The sequence below is a fragment of the Pelobates fuscus genome, chromosome 3, assembly GCF_036172605.1.
Source record: "Pelobates fuscus isolate aPelFus1 chromosome 3, aPelFus1.pri, whole genome shotgun sequence".
Taxonomy (NCBI): Eukaryota; Metazoa; Chordata; class Amphibia; order Anura; family Pelobatidae; genus Pelobates; species Pelobates fuscus.
The window spans coordinates 167428877-167446272 of record NC_086319.1 but is presented as its reverse complement, the minus strand read 5'-3'; the positions used below and the strand labels follow the sequence as shown (position 1 = coordinate 167446272).

The 17396-nt window shown below is 46.7% G+C and overlaps 1 protein-coding gene across 3 annotated transcripts in view; it reads left to right on the top strand.

Annotated features, from left to right (window-relative positions):
* The window catches only part of SLC25A18 (solute carrier family 25 member 18), a 70597-nt gene that overhangs the window by 38778 nt on the left and 14423 nt on the right, over positions 1-17396 (top strand). For all 3 annotated transcript variants that reach the window (XR_010090431.1, XM_063447646.1, XM_063447647.1), the window contains exons 4-5: positions 1752-1807; positions 11948-12038. Coding sequence is in view for 2 of the 3 variants with exons in the window: in XM_063447646.1 (XP_063303716.1) it covers positions 1752-1807; positions 11948-12038 (147 nt within the window). In the remaining variant the exon portion in view is untranslated. The remainder of the gene's footprint in view (positions 1-1751; positions 1808-11947; positions 12039-17396) is intronic.

The following is a 17396-nucleotide window of genomic DNA, read 5'->3' as shown; positions in this document are numbered from 1 at the left end:
AGGGCGGCTCCAGTTTTTATCCCTGGGGATAGAGTATGGCTGAGTACTAAGAACATTCGTTTAAAAGTTCCCTCTATGAAATTTGCGCCTCGGTACATAGGTCCTTACAGGGTTTTGTCTCGTATCAACCCGGTTGCGTATCGCCTAGCTCTGCCGTCGGCCTTACGCATTCCCAACTCCTTTCATGTGTCGTTGCTCAAACCACTGATTTGCAACAGATTCTCCTCTGCGGTTTCCTCACCTCGTTCTGTTCAGGTGGACGGTCAGGAGGAGTACGAGGTCAACTCCATTATCAATTCCCGATTGTCCCGGGGAAAATTACAGTATCTGGTCAACTGGAAGGGATATGGTCCTGAGGAGAGGAGTTGGGTACCTCAGGAGGACGTCCATGCTCCTCGTCTCCGCAGGGCGTTTCACTCCCGCTTCCCATCTCGTCCCGGTTCCTTCCGCCCGGTGGGCGTATCTGAGAGGGGGGGTACTGTCAGGGTACCTGAGGTCTCTACCTTTGAGAAGGGTAGAGACTTAGTTGTTTATCCGTCTAGACACGCCATATCTCCCGTTCCCCGCGGTCCATCCAGTCATTCTAACGCTGGCCGCAAGGGATCCGCTTCCTTTTCTAACATGACGCTCGATACGTGACGTCTTGACGCTATCCCGAGCGACCTGCCACTCTATTGGCTTTATCCTATCAGCACTCAGCTGAGGCGTGTCTACTCTTCGGACTCAGGGTATTTAAGCTTGCTTCACTCGTCAGCTCATTGCCCTGTCGTGGTTCTAGCTTGTCTAGTCACTCAGTGCTCTTGTATTCTAGTATTCTCTTTGGTTCTGACCCGGCTTGTTGTACTATTCTGCTTATCTCTGTTATCCCTCTGACCCGGCTTGTCTCTCGCTTACCTGTCTTCTCGTTCCCTCGACCTCGGCTTGTCTCTGACTATTCTCTGTACGTTAGTCCGGCCATTCTAAGGCCCGGTATACGTACCTTTCTACTGTTAGTACTCTGCGTGTTGGATCCCTGTCCCGATCCTGACACTTGTTCAGTGGTCGTCTTTCAGCCTTTTTTACCTTGGCCATGTCTCTGAGTATTGCACACCTTGTGCTTTCGGGCACTCCAGTGACGTTGCAGCTCTGAAATATGGCCAAACTGGTGGCAAGTGGCATCTTGGCAGCTGCACGCTTGACTTTTCTCAGTTCATGGGCAGTTATTTTGCGCCTTGGTTTCTCCACACGCTTCTTGCGACCCTGTTGACTATTTTGAATGAAACGCTTGATTGTTCGACGATCACGCTTCAGAAGCTTTGCAATTTTAAGAGTGCTGCATCCCTCTGAAAGATATCTCACTATTTTTGACTTTTCTGAGCCTGTCAAGTCCTTCTTTTGACCCATTTTGCCAAAGGAAAGGAAGTGGCCTAATAATTATGCACACCTGATATAGGGTGTTGATGTCATTAGACCACACCCCTTCTCATTACAGAGATGCACATCACCTAATATGCTTAATTGATAGTAGGCTTTCGAGCCTATACAGCTTGGAGTAAGACAACATGCATAAAGAGGATGATGTGGTCAAAATACTAATTTGCCTAATAATTCTACACTCCCTGTATATCAGGGCTAGATAACAGTTACTATTGAAGGTATTATGGAACTACATACCTCACCATATTACTTACCAAACTGCTCTCTGATGTTCCTACACAACGCTGCTTTCAAATTATTTGTCTTGTGCACTAAATTGTTTTTCTTATTCACAGGTTTGACTGTTTGGTAAAGACGGTTCGTTCGGAAGGATTTTTTGGCATGTACAGAGGTAACATCTGGCAGCTGTTAAAATACATGTTGCAATATATTTCACTAAATTGCTACAAAGCAGGGTATGGCAACAATTAGACATGTAGCACAAGCTTAAGCTGATTTTTCACATTTAGATAGTTTCACTAAAGACTTCAAATTATTTAACATGTGACATGAAGAAAAAAGACATCAGTAAATGTATTGGTGGGTTTATGTAGTGTTTGTAATACTTTTAGTATTGCAACAGTGTTACAGTTCTTAAGATAATGTTTTTACAGACATCCCTCAGCTTATATCAACCTGACACTGATTCACACATGAAGAATGCCCCTAATGTATGCCAGTTTCTTAATTTCATCATAGAGCCAAGAGACAACAGACACCCAACCCTTTTTCTTTTTGCCACACCATTCTGGAGTGCATTCCTTAAAAAAAAAAAAAGGAACTCTGCTTGGCACACTTTAGTGAGTAGAACAAACATCAGTACCCTAAGATTCCCTCCAATATTGCACTATGTATTTCCAAATTCTTGGGTTGTAATGGTTATTCTACATTGCTGATTTCCTTTTCTTAATGGACAATGACGCTGCTTTATTCATTCCACAACTTAGCAGCGGACAAAGAGATAACTGCGAGACATCTACTGATATACTTACTATCAGGGTTATTCACTAAATTAAGAATTTCACATTTTCCTGGGATCTGCTGGGAGCTACTCTCCTCCTACACTACTAATGCCAGAAAGCCTGAAGTTTCTAAACAGCTTAGCAATATGCCAAACCCTGCACTTCAGGACGTCCTCCTTAGGAACGTCTTGCTTTCTGGCGTTAGTTTTGGAGGCAGAGAGTGGATTCTGGCAGACCCAAGGTAAAAAAAAAAAATCAAACCGTTAAAAAAAAAAAAAAAAAACTATGGCTAGTGTCACTTCTGTTATGAGCCCATGCAATAAAATTTCAGATTGTGACTAGATTTAAAGGAACACTCCATATACATTTATTCCTAACATTGGCGTGTTCCTTTTTATTTTACATATTGCCTAACCCCCTTCTATATCCTAATAAATAAGTTTCCTAATCCAGTGGTGAGACCATCTTCTTGCTGTAGCTGTACCCCACCTCTGGGAGATCATTACTAGAGAGGATATCCTGCATCCCTCACACATACACTGCAACCCTCACACACATACACTGCAACCCTCACAGACATACACTGCAATCCTCACACACACACTGCAACCCTCACAACCACTGCACTCCTTACTCATACACTGCACCCATCACTAACACACACTGCACCCCTCAAACACACTCTGCACCCCTTGCTCACACACTGCACCTCACACACACACTGCACCCATCAGATACACTGCACCCCTCACACACATACACTGTACCCCTCACATACACACTGTACCCATCACACACACTGCATCCCTCACCAATACACTGCACCCCTAAGCTTACTCACTGCACCTAACACACACACTGTACCCCTCACACACACTCAGCACCTAGCACACACACTCAGCACCTAGCACACATACTGCATCTAACACACACTGTACCCAGGGGCGGACTGACCGGTCGGGCACTTCGGACACGGTCCGAGGGCCCGGCCGGGAGGGGGGCCCGCCATCAGGGGGCCCGGCCGCCCCTTTAAATGCTGCAGCCGCCTGAGCGCTCTCTTAAGATCCTCAGGCGGCTGCAGCTTCTCACCTCCCCTCCCCGGTAGCTGTGCGGTCCGCGATGCCCGGCCGGAGTGATAGGAAGGTGCTCAGTGTGCACCTTCCTGTCAGTCCGGCCGGGTACAGGAAACAGAAACTCCTGTTCCGCGCGGAACAGGAGTTTCTGTTTCCTGTACCCGGCCGGACTGACAGGAAGGTGCACACTCAGTGTGCACCTTCCTATCACTCCGGCCGGGCACCGCAGACTGCACAGCCGCTCGGCCACGCTACAGGGGAGGGGGTAAGAACAAAGAGGGAGGGAGGGAGGGAGGGGAGGGGGGGGTAAGAACAAAGAGGGAGGGAGGGGGGTAAGAACAAAGAGGGAGGGGGGGTAAGAACAAAGAGGGAGGGGGGTAAGAACAAAGAGGGAGGGAGGGAGGGGGGGCTGGGGGGTAAGAACAAAGAGGGAGGGAGGGGGGTAAGAACAAAGAGGGAGGGGGGTAAGAACAAAGAGGGAGGGGGGGTAAGAACAAAGAGGGAGGTGGGGGGTAAGAACAAAGAGGGAGGTAGGGGGGTAAGAACAAAGAGGGAGAGAGGGAGGGGAGGGGGGTGGGGGGTAAGAACAGGGAGGGAGGGGGGTAAGAACAAAGAGGGAGGGAGGGGGGGTAAGAACAAAGAGGGAGGGAGGGGGGTAAGAACAATGAGGGAGAGGGGGTAAGAACAAAGAGGGAGGGGGTAAGAACAAAGAGGGATGGGGGTAAGAACAAAGAGGAGAGGGGGGTAAGAACAAAGAGGGAAGGGGTAAGAACAGAGGGCTGGGGGGGTAAGAAGAGAAAGGGAGGGGAGGTAAGAAGAAAGAGGGGGTAAGAAGAAAGAGGGGGGTAAGAAGAAAGAGGGAGGGGGGTAAGAAGAAAGAGGGAGGGGGTAAGAAGAGAAAGGGAGGGGGGTAAGAAGAGAAAGGGAGGGGGGGTAAGAAGAGAAAGGGAGGGGGGTAAGAAGAGAGAGGGAGGGGGGTAAGAAGAGAAAGGGAGGGGGGTAAGAAGAGAGAGGGAGGGGGGTAAGAAGAGAGAGGGAGGGGGGTAAGAAGAGAAAGGGAGGGGGGTAAGAAGAGAGAGGGAGGGGGGTAAGAAGAGAGAGGGAGGGGGGTAAGAAGAGGGGGAGGGAGGAGTAAGAAGGGAGGGGGAGTAAAAAGAGGAAGGGGGAGTAAGAAGAGGGGGAGGGGGGAGTAAGAAGAGGGGGAAGGGGGAGTAAGAAGAGGGGGGAAGGGGGAGTAAGAAGAGGGGGGAGGGGGGAGTAAGAAGAGGGGGGAGGGGAGTAAGAAGAGGGGGGAGTAAGAAGAGGGATGAGTAAGAAGATGTGGGAGTAAGAAGAGGGGGAGGGGGGAGTAAGAAGAGGGGAAGAGTAAGAAGGGGGAGTAAGAAGAGGGGGAGGGGGGAGTAAGAAGGGGGAGTAAGAAGAGGGGGAGGGGGGAGTAAGAAGAGGGGAAGAGTAAGAAGGGGGAGTAAGAAGAGGGGGAGGGGGAGAGTAAGAAGGGGGTAAGAAGAGAGTGAGGGGGAGACTAAGAAGGGGGTAAGAAGAGAGTGAGGGGGAGTAAGAAGGGGGGTATGAAGAGGGGGGAGTAAGAGGAGGGTAATCGCCCCCTCCCCTGTCCGCAGGCAAGAAGAGAGTGAGGGGGAGACTAAGAAGGGGGTAAGAAGGGGGTAAGAAGAGAGTGAGGGGGAGTAAGAAGGGGGGTATGAAGAGGGGGGAGTAAGAGGAGGGTAATCGCCCCCTCCCCTGTCCGCAGGCACCGTGCGGGCAGGGGAGGGAGGAAGAGAGGACCCGGGAGCTCAGCCTTCAGCTCCTCTGGGTCCTTCTTGCGCGAGCACAGATTGTTGCCGCAGTTACCACGGCAACGTTACGGCTCTTGCGAGAGTAAACTCTAGGCCTGGAGCTACGAGCTAGAGTTCCCTCTCGAGTGAACTCTAGCCCCATAAACACACTGCCCCCACACACCATACACATTCACACACTGCCCCCATACACCCACACACACCATACACATTTACACACATTGCCTCACACACACACACACATACACTGCACACCCATACACACACAGCCCCCCATACTAACATTGCCACACACATACACAGCCCCCTCATACACACATTGCCCCACACACCCTACACATTCACACACTACACCCCCTCACACACACTGAACCTTTCACACACACTGCACCCCTTACACATTGCACCACTGCTCCTATACCCTACTACAGCCTCATATCCCAGCAGACCCCAGGTAAGTTGTCAAACTGTTCTAAACGGTTTGACTACTTACTCTGAAAGGGGGGCCCGGCCCTCCTGGCACCATAACGACTACACAGAGCAGTAGTGGTTATTGTGCATGGATTATTTCTTTAAATAATCTACAAGTGCCCCAGTAGCCAGCAAGCCAGCCCACAGGCCGGCCAGCCAGCCCACAGGCCGGCCAGCCAGCCCACAGGCCGGCCAGCCAGCCAGCCCACAGGCCACCAGTTAGGCTTACAGCCAGCAAGCCCACAGCCTGCCAACCACAGCCAGCAAGCCACAGCCTGCCAGCAAGCCACAGCAAGCAAGCCCACAGCCTGCCGGCAGTAGCCAGCAAGCCCACAGCATGCCAGCAAGCCCACAGCCTGCCAGCTGCAGCCAGTAAGCCCACAGCCTTCCAGCAAGCCCACAGACTGCCACCCAGCAACAGTAATTAAGGTAAGAGGAGCCAACTTGGCCTAGGTATCAGCGAGCTATGTTGTGTTGCTATATTGTGAATAGGAACCAGAGTGTTGGAGAGACCCCCCTCCAGGCCCCATTAGACTCCATTGTAGTCTCTAATGGGCAGGGCCGGACTGGCCCACCGGGATACCGGGAAATTTCCCGGTGGGCCGCGGCACCTGGGGGGCTGGAGGGAGAGATGGAGCCCTGCTGCACAAGAATATCGCGGCCGCCGGCCTCATGTCAGTGCCGCCGGGTGGCCGGTCCGGCTGCACACTCTGAGGTGATTACTCACCTTGCGGCCGGCGGCCCCATCTCCTGTGCTGACAGCTATGATGCTATCCGTATCAGTGAGTGTGCCGGGCGGCCGCGTAGCGATGCAGCAGCACACTCACTGATACTGACAGCATCATAGCTGTCAGCACAGGAGGACTGAGGGAGGGGGCGGAGCTAACTACCAAGCTCCCTTGCGGTTCCCATAATTCCCAGCATCTACACATCATAGAGTAGGGATTACTCTATGATGTGTAGATGCTGGGAATTATGGGAACCGCAAGGGAGCTTGGTAGTTAGCTCCGCCCCCTCCCTCAGTCCTCCTGTAAAAAGGTCAGAAGGGGAAGGGGGGAGGGGGGACAAATAGAGAGGAGGGGGGGCAAATAGAGGGGAATGGGGGGGACAAAGAGGGGAATGGGGGGGACAAAGAGGGGAAAGGGGGAGGCAAATAGAGGGGAAGGGGGAGGCAAATAGAGAGGAAGGGGGGAGGCAAATAGAGGGGAAGGGGGGCAAATAGAGGAGAGGGGGCAGATAGGGGGGAGGGGGGAAGTCAAATAGAGGGGAAGGGGGAGAGGCAAATAGAGGGGAAGGGGGGCAAACAGAGGGGAAGGGGGGGGCAAATAGAGAGGAGGGGGACAAATAGAGAGGAGGGGGACAAATAGAGAGGAGGGGGACAAATAGAGAGGAGGGGGCAAATAGAGGGGAATGGGGGGACAAAGAGGGGAAGGGGGAGGCAAATAGAGGGGAAGGGGGGCAAATAGAGGGGAAGGAGGGGGACAAATAGAGGGGAAGGAGGGGGACAAATAGAGGGGAAGGGGGGAGAGAAATAGAGGGGAAGGGGGGAGAGAAATAGAGGGGAAGGGGGGAGAGAAATAGAGGGGAAGGGGGGAGAGAAATAGAGGGGAAGGGGGGAGAGAAATAGAGGGGAAGGGGGGAGAGAAATAGAGGGGAAGGAGGGAGAGAAATAGAGGGGAAGGGGGGAGAGAAATAGAGGGGAAGGGGGAGGAGAGAAATAGAGGGGAAGGAGGGGGACAAATAGAGGGGAAGGAGGGGGACAAATAGAGGGGAAGGGGGGGGCAAATAGAGGGGAAGGGGGAGGCAAATAGAGGGGAAGGGGGAGGCAAATAGAGGGGATGGGGGAGACAAATAGAGGGGAAGGGGGGGCAAATAGAGGGGAAGGGGGGATAAATAGAGGGGAAGGGGGGATAAATAGAGGGGTAATAGAAACACAGGGGAAGGGGGCAAATAGAGGGGAGGCAAATAGAGGGGAGGGGGGAGACAAATAGAGGGGAAGGGGGAGAGACAAATAGAGGGGGGCAAATAGAGGGGAAGGGGGAGGCAAATAGAGGGGAAGGGGGGAGACAAATAGAGGGGGAAGGGGGAGCCAATAAAGGGGAATGGGGGAGGCAAATAGAGGGGAAGGGGGGAGACAAATAGAGGGGAAGGGGGGGCAAATAAAGAGGAAGGGGGGCAAATAATAGAGGGGAAGGAGGGGGACAAATAGAGGGGAAGGGGGAGAGAAATAGAGGGGAAGGGGGGAGAGAAATAGAGGGGAGGGGGCGCAAATAGAGGGAAGGGCGGGAGACAAATAGCGGGGAAGGGGAGAGACAAATAGAGGGGTAATAGAAACACAGGGGAAGGGGGGACACAGAGACTGAGGGGTAATAGAAAGACATCAGGTTGGGGGACGACGACAAAGAGACAGAGGGGTAATAGAGAGACAGGGGATGGGGGGACAAAGAGGGGTAATAGAGACAGAGGGGTAATAGAGAGACATAGGGGTTGGGGGGACAAAGAGAGGGGTATTAGAGAGACACAGGAGAAGGGGGGACACAGAGACATATGGGGTAATAGAGAGACACAGGGAGGAGATGGGGAAGAGAGACACAGGGAGGAGATGGGGAAGAGAGACACACTGAAGGTTTGTTGGGGGGACAAAGAGACATACAGTAGGGAAGGGGAACAAAGTGACACAAGATTTGTGGGAGGCAACGCTGGGCTGGCGAAAAAGAGACAGAGAGTGGCTGGGAGAAGAGAAAGAGGCACACAGAGTCTGGCGTTAGAAAGAGACACACAGATGAGATTTGGAAGGGGAGAAAGAGACAAAGTGGCTGGGGCTAAGAACAACACAAAAGGGGCTGGGGGAAAGAGAAATACAGAGGCTGGAGAAGGGTAAAAAGAAACAAACAGGGACTGGGATGAAGTAAAAGATGCACAAGGGTTGCTGTAAGAGGAAAAAAAAGGAGACAATTGGAGACAAGATACACTAAACAAGGTAAAGGTAATAGACGTAAATTGATGTGATCCTGACAGTAATACACACACACACACACATATATATATATATATATATATATATATATATATATATATATGCATGTATATTGATGTGTGTATTAGTAACATATAATTAAGCCTATAATATTTACACATATAGTAATATACATTTATATATGCATAATACACACATAAATGTCATATATGTGTGTATGTGTGTAATGAGCACGTATTGGCCCTGTCTTGTTGCTAGATGCATACTCATGCACAATAACATATTCAAAGTGAAGAACGCACCCATAGAACTTCAAAATTAATCAAATCACTTCATTTTTTTTAGTTGTGCAACTGCAGACATTCAGCATTTCAGTATCATTACTAAAATGTCCTTAATAGGCCAAAGTAGTTGTACTGAAACATTGATTACATGCAAATGTACATCTACTTAAAATAAAGGCGCTCTTTTGTTTATTTTGAAGCCCTATATGCGTTCCTTCGTTGGAGTAAGAGTTTTCAATTTTAAGTTATTTTTTCACCCTCTATATCAGCACACTATGCTGGCGCGACGCATTATTGGGCTGGTATAGAATTTTTTTCCAGGGCTGATTTTAGTTCCCAGTCCGGCCCTGCTAATGGGACCTGGAGGAAATTCTTTCTAACACACTTTCTAAAGGACACTGAGATAGCCTCTGCTAGAATGCTCCCCCCCTCCATGGCCCATTAGCCCTCAATTGTAGTCTCTACTGGGGCCTGGAGGCGACTGTTTCCAGCAGGGACACTGAGATGGCCTCTGTTAGAAAGACCCCCTTCCAAGCCTATTAGACTCCATTGTAGTCTCTAATAGGGCCTGGAGGGGATTCTTTCTAACACACTCTCTAAAGGACACTGAGATAGCCTCTGCTAGAAAGACCCCCTCCATGGCCCATTAGCCCTCAATTGTAGTCTCTACTGGGGCCTCGAAGGGATTATTGCACTTTTGTTCCTTGTGTCTAAAGATTGTGTAGGGTGTGGCTGGAGGCGGTGCATGGAGGCAGGACATGGGTGGCGCTTGCTGCGGACTATGGGTGGGGCCTGTAAGGGGGCCCTTGATTTATTTTGCCCGGGGGCCCTGAGGGTTCTCAATCCGCCCCTGACTGTACCCCTCACACACACTGTACCCATCACACACACTGCATCCCTCACAAATACACTGCACCCCTCACTTACACACTTACACATTAGATCCCCTGTAGATTCTCAACAAAGTTTTAGAAATTAAAATTTTATTTATGATTGTGTAATTTGTCCAATTACATTTGAGCCCCTGAAATAAGGAGACTGCGTATGAAAATGGCTGCAATTCACTAAACATTTCATAGGAATTAAAGGGAAACTGTAGTGCAAGGAAAACATGTTTTCCTGGCACTGTAACTTCCTCCTCCCTCGCGCCCTCTATCACGGTGCAGAAGGGGTTAAGAAACCCTTCTGTCACTTACCTGGATCCAGCGCTTATGTCCCTCGTGGTCCCCTTTGCTCCTCCTGCGCCGACGACAGACACGCTCGCATTAGGATTTCCCCATAGGAAAGCATTATACAATGCTTTCCTATGGGGATTCAGGTGATGGTGGAAGTCTTTATGACATCCAGCGTCAGTTAGGTGACCAAAAGTCGCCTAACGACCCAGAAGTCCCTCTCTTGGCTGTCTACCAGTGGAGATAGCACATAAAAGTTATTATTGAAGTTCTTAAAAACTGGATGTCACCAGCATAGGCTATTGGCCCAACCGAGAAAGTGGGGAGAGTGTGGAAGTGAATGGGTTAATGACACAAGACCCCCGGTTACCTGTTGCTAGTCCCACAACCACTAAATTTACCCCTGCAATCCCTTCTACACTAACACTCTAGTACACACTTTCCTGCCACCACCAAGACTTTATATCCAGGCGTCTTCGGTTACCCCACAGACAGTAAAATTATAGGATCACAACCTTACTTTACTGATCAGACATATATAAATTAACCCTTTTTATAACGTGTTTACTTGAGCTTTCCTCAGAAGAGTGAGCTCATGGAGAACAAAGACACAAGCTGTTTAAGTAATTTAAAGGATTCACAGTGCTTTGTACAAAAATACAGAAATAAATGAAATATAGAAACACAGATAACAAATTGCAAAACAGTCCATAAAATAAAGTAGGAGAAAACACAAGAAATCTTTTTTTATATTTATATATAAATACATATATTTACCCCTTATATATAATTCATGTGGGAGATTTAGATGTTACAGGTCTCCTAGTAGTTGTTGAAAAAAATTAATCTTCCCTGGATAGTCCAACAACCTCAATATATACCTTAAACTAGTTGTTTCTAAGTGGATAGACCCCTGTGTGCATCAGAGGGGTTTGGCCTGGAAGTTTATTGCCCTCTCCATATTTCCTTAAATTATGTTATCTTTTGAGTAACCCAAAGTCAGAGCATATGCACCAATACCTTTTTACGACATCCTATGTCCAGCTCTGGTGATGGTTATCTAGATATTTTATGGCTTAGGCCTGGTGTTAGATCAAAGCCTACAATAGATTGTTATCCAAACATGTACAAAAACAATATCAAATGCCAATCATGCTTTGGCATGACACTGGATAACTACCTTTGCAGGGTTAAGGGACCTGGAACACGGCACCCAGACCACTCCCATGATCTGAAGTGGTATTGGTGCCTATAGGGTCCCTCTAAAGCTGAAAGTCTGCACTTCAATTGCATCTCAAATCCACTGTGGTGGTGTACAGAGCCAAAATTGTGTCAGTGTCCAAATGTTTCCAGACCTAACTGTATATTGTCCCTTTCTCTTCCCTGAGAAGAATCTGGGTTACTGATGAACTGCATTAGCTCAATTGTTGATCTCATTCTTCCCCAACCCCACTTTTTATCCCCCATTTTTATTTTTGATTATCATTTTTCTCTCTCTACAACTAGTCATTCACATAACATTGTTTCACTGTCATTGTTTACCCTGGAAATGGCATGTGGCCCTTTTAGAATCTTGTCCTAATAATTGACAGTGTCCTAATAAATTATTTATCTAGGGCATTGTCAAGTGTCCATCATATATTGCAATCTGGATAGTGTTGCTTCTGTGTACTACCTTAAATCTTCTAATGAATATGCAAGTGCAAAAAAATAAAAAATACAAATCTGTGTTTTCACATTCTATTCATATTGCACAGGTGCAGCAGTCAATCTTACCCTTGTCACCCCGGAGAAAGCCATCAAACTGGCAGCCAATGATTTCTTCCGAAACAAGCTGACCCAAGATGGGTATGTCAATTCTAAATTGGAGAGAATGTGGTAATTTTGATGAACTGCTGGTTTTGTAGTGCAGATTGGAGTGAAGCCAATGCTGAACTAAAACTCACATCAACCTTTAGTAAGTTTTAGTTTGGGGAATGTAAAGTTGCTTGGTGTCATATTTCAATTTCTATCTCAAGGTAGATATAGGTTTGTAGTGTATACCTCAGATAAAAGGTATTCCCATTAAATAGAGAATTCTGGTGAGAATTGCCAACTGACTTCCAATGTCACGATTTGGCCTAAATTAGGTACACTCCAGGCATCAAAACAACGTCATCTAAATAAAGTTGTTATGGTGCCAGGAGGCCCCCAGAGGCACACCTACCTAAAGGGGTTAAACTGCTGTACCGCATGGCAACTGAACTCTTGGCAGTTACAATTAGGGTAAACAAACAGATTAGAGGCTTCTTGGTTATAGGCAAGAGTGTTAAAATCACCCTGTATGCAGACGATGTTGTACTTGCATTAAGCGATTTGTTAAATTCTATAGATGAACTGATGGAGATTATTGAGGTGTTTTCATTATATTCAAGATATAAACTAAATTTATATAAATATGCCGCCCTACTGAGTAACCAGAAAAATAACTAACTGATAAATTTGGTTTTGCTTGTACTACAAATTCAATTAGTTGGCTTGGGGTTGAGGTTAGCTGTGAGCTTTCTGAGACAATGTAGTTCAACTTTATGCCACTGCTAAGGCATACAATGGTAAGGCATTGGATTTGATTAGCTAGGTGTTTGCTATTGATTGCTGTTTAAATTAGCTATTGTTTGCAAATAAGCAGAGGCCTACCCAGGTGTTAAACATTCCTAGTGGGTGGTGCTTTTAGGAGTTATATAGGGTTGTGGTCATTAACTTGGCTAATATATCTAGGTTGCTGCCTCTCAGTGCTGCTTCAAAGTGTGTGATTGGAGATATTCTGGAGATAAACTCAAGGTAATCTGAGGTATACAGGAGGACATAAAAAAAAAAGTTAAGGTTTGTTTGATTTAAATTACAAACCTCATTAAAATTGCAGACTTAGTTTAGTGTAATAGTTGTAATGCATTTGTTTAACGTTCCACTTTTTGGAGATTTGGATGCTGTCTAATCTGTAGACATTTCTCTATATTGTGGCAGGAGATTGCATTTCTGAAGTCTGAGAATTGTAAATTATCTGGTAAACAAACTTTTGCAAAGCCCCTGCCAAAGAGACATACTAGGAATGGCAGATGGGTTACTGTAGGATCTGGTAGACTTAGAGTTGTGAATAAAAGGCATATTGCACAGTCTGTTGCTCCACATAATTAATTTTCAGCACTTTCAGAGTGTAATGGTGTTATGGAGACAGGCTCAGGCACCGAGTGTAGTGGTGTGGTGGAGACAGGCTCAGACACTGAGTGTAGTGGTGTTGTGGAGACAGGCTCAGGCACAGAGTGTAGTGGTGTTGTGGAGACAAGCTCAGACACTGAGTGTAGTGGTGTGGTGGAGACAGGCTCAGACACTGAGTGTAGTGGTGTTGTGGAGACAGGCTCATGCACAGAGTGTAGTGGTGTTGTGGAGACAAGCTCAGACACTGAGTGTAGTGGTGTGGTGGAGACAGGCTCAAGCACTGAGGGTAGTGGTTTTGTGGAGACAAGCTCAGGCACTGAGTGTAGCGGTATTATGGTAAGGCCTGATAAAAAGCAGTTGTTGTTGGGGGATTCTATCATAAGAGATGAGGAGCTGGACAATAGTCTTGTGAGATGTCTTCCTGGAGCTACTGCTCACAGAGACAGGAGACGTATTTGTAATATTGTTAAGCGAGCAAAGCAGGAAGGGGAATTGAATGTACTTGTCCATCTAGGGACAAATTACTTGGTTTGCAATGAGGTTTCAGAGTTAAAGGACGTTTTTTGTGTTTTTGCCAATGATATACGGTAGGTTGCTTTCACACTGTCATTCTCTGAAGTTCTGCCTGTGCATAACACTCAGAACGAGAGGCGGATGCGTATTAGGGACTTTAACTTGTGGCTTGGTGAATGTAGTCGGGAGCAAGAATTTGGCTTAATTTCTCATGGTAGCTCTGTTTGGAATGGAAACAAACTGTACAAAAAAGATGGTTTGCATCTTTCTCAAAAGGGAACAAATGTTCTCAGTGAGCAGTTCAGGGGTTTTGCTAGGATGTATTTAAACTAGGAGGGGGTGCAAAAGGGTGATAAAACATCAATCCAATTGCCCCCAAAACAAGGACAGAAGGTGCCTGTAGTAAGTGTGTTTAAAAAATGATAAGCTTAGAGTCATATCAAATGCTCGCAGTTTAGGGAATAAGATCCATGAACTTGTGGCAATAATGGCAACTGATAATGTAGATTTAGTCACTGTTACTGAGACATGGTATAATGAGAAAAATGACTGGGATATGACAATACCAGGGTACTCTTTAAATAGAAAAGACAGGGAAGGCAAGAAAGGAATGAGTAGCCCTGTATGTGAAGGATAGCATAAAATCTAGCCTAATAAAAGTTAGTGAGGCGAACATAGAGTCCGTTTGGGTTACATTACAATTTGGTAATAACACAGTAACTTGTGTAGGTGTGATTTATAGGCCCCCAGGACAAATAGAAGAGTTAGATAATCTACTAGTTGAGGAAATAGCTAAAATAACAATGAAGGGGGAAGTTATCATCATGGGTGACTTTAATCTTCATGATGTGAACTGGAAAACCAAAACAGCTGCTTGTGCCAGGAGCACACATAGTCTAAACTCCCTACTGTGATTGTCTCTAAAAGGTGAAAGTTTAGGATCCAGTGGTCATCAGTCAGTGTGGTTTAATATAAGAACGGTGACTGAGTCACACAAAAGTTTTAGACTTTAGAAAAACATACTTTTCTAAAATTAGAATATGTGTAAAGGAGTCATTATCAGACTGGAACAATTTAAATGGAGTCCAAGAGAAATGGGATTATTTAAAAGTTGCAAGGCTTGTCAGTAAAAGCAAAAAATTCAAGAAACCACTATGGTACTCCGCAGATGTAGCCAAAATAGTAAAAAACAAAACAAGGTATGTGGAACTGTATAAAAAGATCCATATATAGCAAAAAACATCACACATAAATAGTACTCACAAATGCAGCAAAGCCTATCACGGCTGCTCAAACAGTGATAATCCACAGTACAAATCAAACAAATAGCAACATTTTGCACAGCCTCTATGTGCACAAACAAAGTGCTACCAAAATTTATTGGAGGACAGAATAATAAACAGACGTTTCGGGTACAACCCTTTTTCAATGCACCATGTCCCTCCAAAAAAAGGGAGGAAGACAGAATGAGCTATAAGATTAGGCAGAAAGAGGTTAAGCAAGTTATAAGAGCTTCCAAATCACACACACAAGAGAAAATAGCACAGTCGGGTGAAAAAAAAGGGGGACAAAACATTGTTTAGATACATAAATGAGAAAAGGAAAGTAAAACAAGGATTAGTGAGATTAAAAACAAAAGAAGGAAGGTATGTAGAAGAGGATAAAAAAAGGTCTAGCTGACTGCTTCAATGAATATTTTTGTTCAGTATTTACAGATGAAAATGAAGGAAAGTCATTTGTTACATGTGAGTTTACAGAGGAAGAGGTTCTATTTCAACTGTCAAAAGTAAAGACAAATAAGTCAATGGGACCTGATGGAATACACCCAAAGTTATTAAAATAACTTAGTGGTGTACTAGCAAAACCATTAACAGATTTATTTAACCAATCATTGTTAACAGGAGTAGTCCCAGAAGTTTGAAAGTTAGCGAATGTTGTACCCATTCACAAAAAAGGTAGTAGGGAGGAGTCGGGCAACTATAGGCCAGTAAGCTTTTCTTCAGTAGTGGAGAAAGTAATGGAAACCATGTTAAATGATAGGATTGTTGGACATCTAAAATCACATGGATTTCAAGATCAGAGACAACATGGGTTTACTTTAGGGAGGTTATGCCAAACTAATCTTGTTGATTTTTTTGATTGGGTAACTAAAATAATAGATCAGGGAGCAGCGGCATACATACCGCAGTCGCAGGGTTCGCAGCTGCGACCGGGCCTGGCACTCCAGGGGGCCCTACCGCCCTTCGGACCCCTGCGACCGGGTACCAGGCCTGCTGCCACATTTTGCAGAGGGGTCCATCGGGTAGCCCATGCTGTCAGGGCCACCTGATGGATATGGATTGTGAATTTGTGAGGGGGCCCGGTCAGCGCTGGGCACTTTAAGAGCGCGACCGGGCCCCCTGTGATTACATCATCGCTGGGAGGAAGTGATGCCCGGTCACTCCCCAGCTATCAGGACCGGCGTGGGAGGGAGGAGGAGGGAGTCAGAGTGGGAACTCTGACTCCCATCAGGCTGTGCCACCACTGGACCCCAGGGAAAGTAACAAGGTAGGAAACATTTTGTGTATGTGTGTATGTTTCTCTGAATGTATGTGTGTGTGTCTCTGTATGTGTATATATGTGTGTGTGTCTCTGTATGTATGTGTGTCTCTGTATGTATGTGTGTCTGTGTCTCTGTGTTTGTGTCTCTGTATGTGTGTCTCTGTATGTGTGTGTCTCTGTGTGTGTGTCTGTTTCTCTGTGTGTGTGTGTGTGTGTGTGTTTCTGTGTATGTGTGTGTGTCTGTGTTTCTGTGTCTGTGTATGTGTGTGTGTCTCTGTATGTGTGTGTGTCTCTGTATGTGTGTCTGTGTCTCTGTATGTGTGTCTGTGTTTCTGTGTATGTGTGTGTGTCTCTGTATGTGTGTGTCTCTGTATGTGTGTCTGTGTCTCTGTATGTGTGTCTGTGTCTCTCTGTATGTATGTGTGTGTCTCTGTATGTATGTGTGTGTGTGTCTCTGTATGTACGTGTGTATCTCTGTATGTGTGTGTGTCTATGTTTGCAGTGACGTACACACAATCCATGGGGCCCCGTATGTATGTGTCTGTGTCTATGTATGTGTGTGTCTGTGTCTATGTGTGTGTGTCTGTATGTATGTATGTGTCAGGGGGATGGGGGAGGCACAGATCGGGGGAGAGAGGGGAGCACGGATCGGGGGATGGAGGGGGGGCGCCCACAGATCAGTTTCGCACCGGGGCCCCATGGATTGTGTGTACGCCACTGTCAGGGAGGTGCAGTAGACATTGCTTATGTAGATTTCAGTAATGCTTTTGACACTGTTGCACATAGAAGGCTTATCAATAAATTACAATCTTTAAGTTTGTATTCCAATATTGTTGGATGGGTAAGGCAGTGGCTAAGTGACAGGCAACAGAGGGATGTAGTAAATGGAGTATATTCAAAGCATGGTCTTGTAACCAATGGGGTACCTCAGGGATCTGTACTTGGACCCATTCTCTT